The sequence below is a fragment of the Zea mays genome, chromosome 1 (genome assembly GCF_902167145.1).
Source record: "Zea mays cultivar B73 chromosome 1, Zm-B73-REFERENCE-NAM-5.0, whole genome shotgun sequence".
NCBI classification, from domain to species: Eukaryota; Viridiplantae; Streptophyta; class Magnoliopsida; order Poales; family Poaceae; genus Zea; species Zea mays.
The window spans coordinates 27,252,691-27,255,726 of NC_050096.1; the positions used below are offsets into that span (position 1 = coordinate 27,252,691).

The following is a 3,036-nucleotide window of genomic DNA, read 5'->3' on the forward strand; positions in this document are numbered from 1 at the left end:
AACAAATCAGCTAATACTCAGCCAACTATTTACAGATAGTTAGCTAATAGTTGGCTAATTCTACTAGTAACATTTTAGACAGCTAACTATTAGCTTCATTGCATTCAAACAACGCTAACAACTATTACTTCGATGAGCTGATGACTCTTATATACTCTTTCTGTTTAATTTTAATTGTCGCTGGATAGTGCAAAATTGAACTATCTAACGATAACTAAAAAGAAACGGAGGGAGTAGCTTTTTTCTGCGACTGGGTTAAACAAATGCAAATATTCCACGTTTCTGTCCAATGTTCTGCTTCCAAGGTCCGTCGAATGTGGAAAGTGAGCTGCTGATCGGATCTCCCTTGTCTGTACCTCTTCAGTCTCAGGATACCAACCACGATATTTGGTAATAAAAAATGACCGCACTTCGTATTTGGCAATATAAAATGACCGCACTTCGTATTCAGCGTCCATTCCAAAATCAAGTGCCATCATCATAAGCAGCAGGACACTGCCGTCATGGCAATCCATGACAGGACGCTATTACGCTGGCCACGCCACCGGTGAGCACAAACAACAGGGGTCGGGTGATGCTGACGGATGTATTATTGGACAAGCCAACAGAAAATCTAAAGATGATTTTTTCTCTCTCAATTTCGTTTAACTTGGGAGTTGGGAAGTTTTTAGTGCAGAGCTAATAATGCACCTGTTAATTCATGACACGACTGAGCAAACCAAGATGAAATCAATGATGGCCATGGTACATTGGCGATGCCTTGGTTTTATTCTGGTCTCTTGATTCATCCGGACCTTGATCCGTAGATCGATACCGACTGTTCTTGCAAAGTTCCGCCTCCCTGTATGACTCCCTGCATATCCAGTTTCTGTCCATGGCAGCTTGCAGGAAGCAGCAAAGCTATCTCTAAAAGAAAGTCGAAAGGCGTCGCGCTTCAGGCTGCTACTGCGAGAGGTTGCACATACGCGGGTGCATCGGGCACCACAGCGGCTGGATCGGTTCGGCACGGATGCCGCGGGCCACCATGCGGTACCTCCACTCGTTCAGCCGGACCGTCGCGTTGGCGTACCGCTTCCTGCCGTTGGACCCCTTGTTCCCGGACCAGAGCGTCTCCGCGGCGGCGGAGGCCCTGGGCCAGAGCCTGCCGTCCAGCACCGCGGCGTCCGACTGCTCCGACCACAGCGCCACCTCGCCGCCCAGCACCCGCCTCGCCTCGTCCTCCGTCAGCCCGTGCAAGATGTCGTAGTCGTAGATGCGCTGCCACGTCTTGAAGGGCGCGCACCACGACCCGCCCGTGCCGCCGGGGTCGTTGAACAGCGGCATGCCATCGTGCTCCTTCTCCTGCACGTCGTACCGGCTGTCGTTGCCCACCCAGCCGCCGTGCCCGCAGTCCAGGTAGTAGTAGGACGCGGAGGACACGATGGCGCGGTACCCGGCCGCCACGATGCGCTTGGTGTTCTCGGCGCCGTTGTTCCACGTCTGCAGCACGGTGGTGTCGTGGGGCAGCACCGTCTGCCCGACCGACACCTTGGGCCCCAGGAGGACGTCCTCCCAGTACACCGACGTGCGGTTCAGCTCGTGGACTAGGAACGGCCGCGTCGCGTTCACGAACAGCTCCAGCAGGCGGTCGTGGGAGCCGCCGTCCGCCAGGAAGCCCCGCACCACGGGGTCGTCCTCCCAGCACGCCGTGTTCACCTCGTCGGCGCCCGCGTGGAGGTACGGGTCCGGGAACAAGGCCGCCAGGTCGCGCAGCACGTCCTCCGCCACGCGGTACGTCTTGGGGTTCAGCGGGTTCAGCTGCCCCGTGCAGGGCTCCGCTGCCAGCGCCGGCTTCGCCGTCGGCGCCCAGAACTTGTTCGCGCACGTCACGATCTCCGGGTACGCGCCCGCCCACGACCCCGTGTGCCCTGAAGTCTTTGCATTGAAGATTGCAACCGTAGAAAAGTGCAGGATCCAGTACAGTACTTTGGAATCAGCTCTCACTCACCGGGCATGTCGATTTCAGGGATGACGCGGATGCCAAAGGCCCCGGCGTATCGGACGATGCGGCGGACGTCCTGGTCGGTGTAGCGCATGACGGGGGAGTAGGAGCCGAAGTTGGCGAGATTGGGGACCGAGGGGAGGACGATGGGGAAGGACTGGGAGTCGGTGATGTGCCAGTGGAATACATTGAGCTTGTTGGAGGCCATGGCGCGGATGGTGCGGAGGATGTCACGGACGGGGTAGTAGTTCCGTGCGGTGTCGAGGAGGATCCCGCGGTGGGTGAATAGGGGGTGGTCGGAGATTTCTATCTCGCTGGGGACGATCGGCTGGCCGCTCGCGTCGGCGGCGCCGCTGCTCCAGGCGAGCTGGGAGAAGGTCTCGAGACCGCGGATGATGCCCCAGGGAGTGGCGGCAGAGATGTCAGCGGAGCTGGAATTGGGTGGCACGGAGAGCGTGTAGGACTCGTCGACGCCGGGGCCGAGCGGGACGTCGGGATCGGAGACGGAGAGCGCGAGCAGGCGGATGGGGACGCCCGAGACGGTGTAGTTGACGGGGGGCATAATCGGCGTGTACCGCTCGGTGCGGATGAGGCGGGTGTAGTACGCGATGGCGTGACGGAGCGACGGGTGCGACGGCGAGGCGCGGATGTTGAACGACGGGGAGATCGGCGCGTATGCCGGCAACGGCCACGAGATGGACACCGGCTTGGGCCACACCTGCACTTTCTGAGGCACCCGCGGCGGTGGTGGCTGAGAAGGCGGTGGCGCGAGGGAGGCGAGTGCAGCTAATGAATGGAAGAGGAAGAGCAAGAGGAAATACGGCGATGCCGCCACCGCCATCGCTTAGGTTTAGGAGGTTCACAAGGGATTTGGGATTTTGGCATCTAGCCATCTACTACGGCGGGGGTCGATGAGTGAGAGGGTGCGGTGCAGAACTCCAGATCTGGTTTTGACTTTCTTGAGCATGTTTGTTACTCCTCTCGGAGTGAGTGGTCGTTTGCGCTATCCGTAACATGTGGATCCCAAGTAAAGAGTACTGTTATTCTGGAATTCT

At 58.1% G+C, this 3,036-nt stretch overlaps 1 protein-coding gene across 1 annotated transcript; it reads right to left on the reverse strand.

Moving 5' to 3' along the window:
- Positions 1-609: 609 nt before the first annotated feature.
- LOC100280178 (uncharacterized) lies at positions 610-2,823 on the reverse strand. Its single transcript, NM_001153110.1, is given in 2 exon segments — positions 610-1,907; positions 1,988-2,823. Coding segments are annotated over 2 exon segments (1,800 nt in total). The 5' UTR covers position 2,823; the 3' UTR covers positions 610-942.
- Between the last annotated feature and the right edge of the window lie 213 nt (positions 2,824-3,036).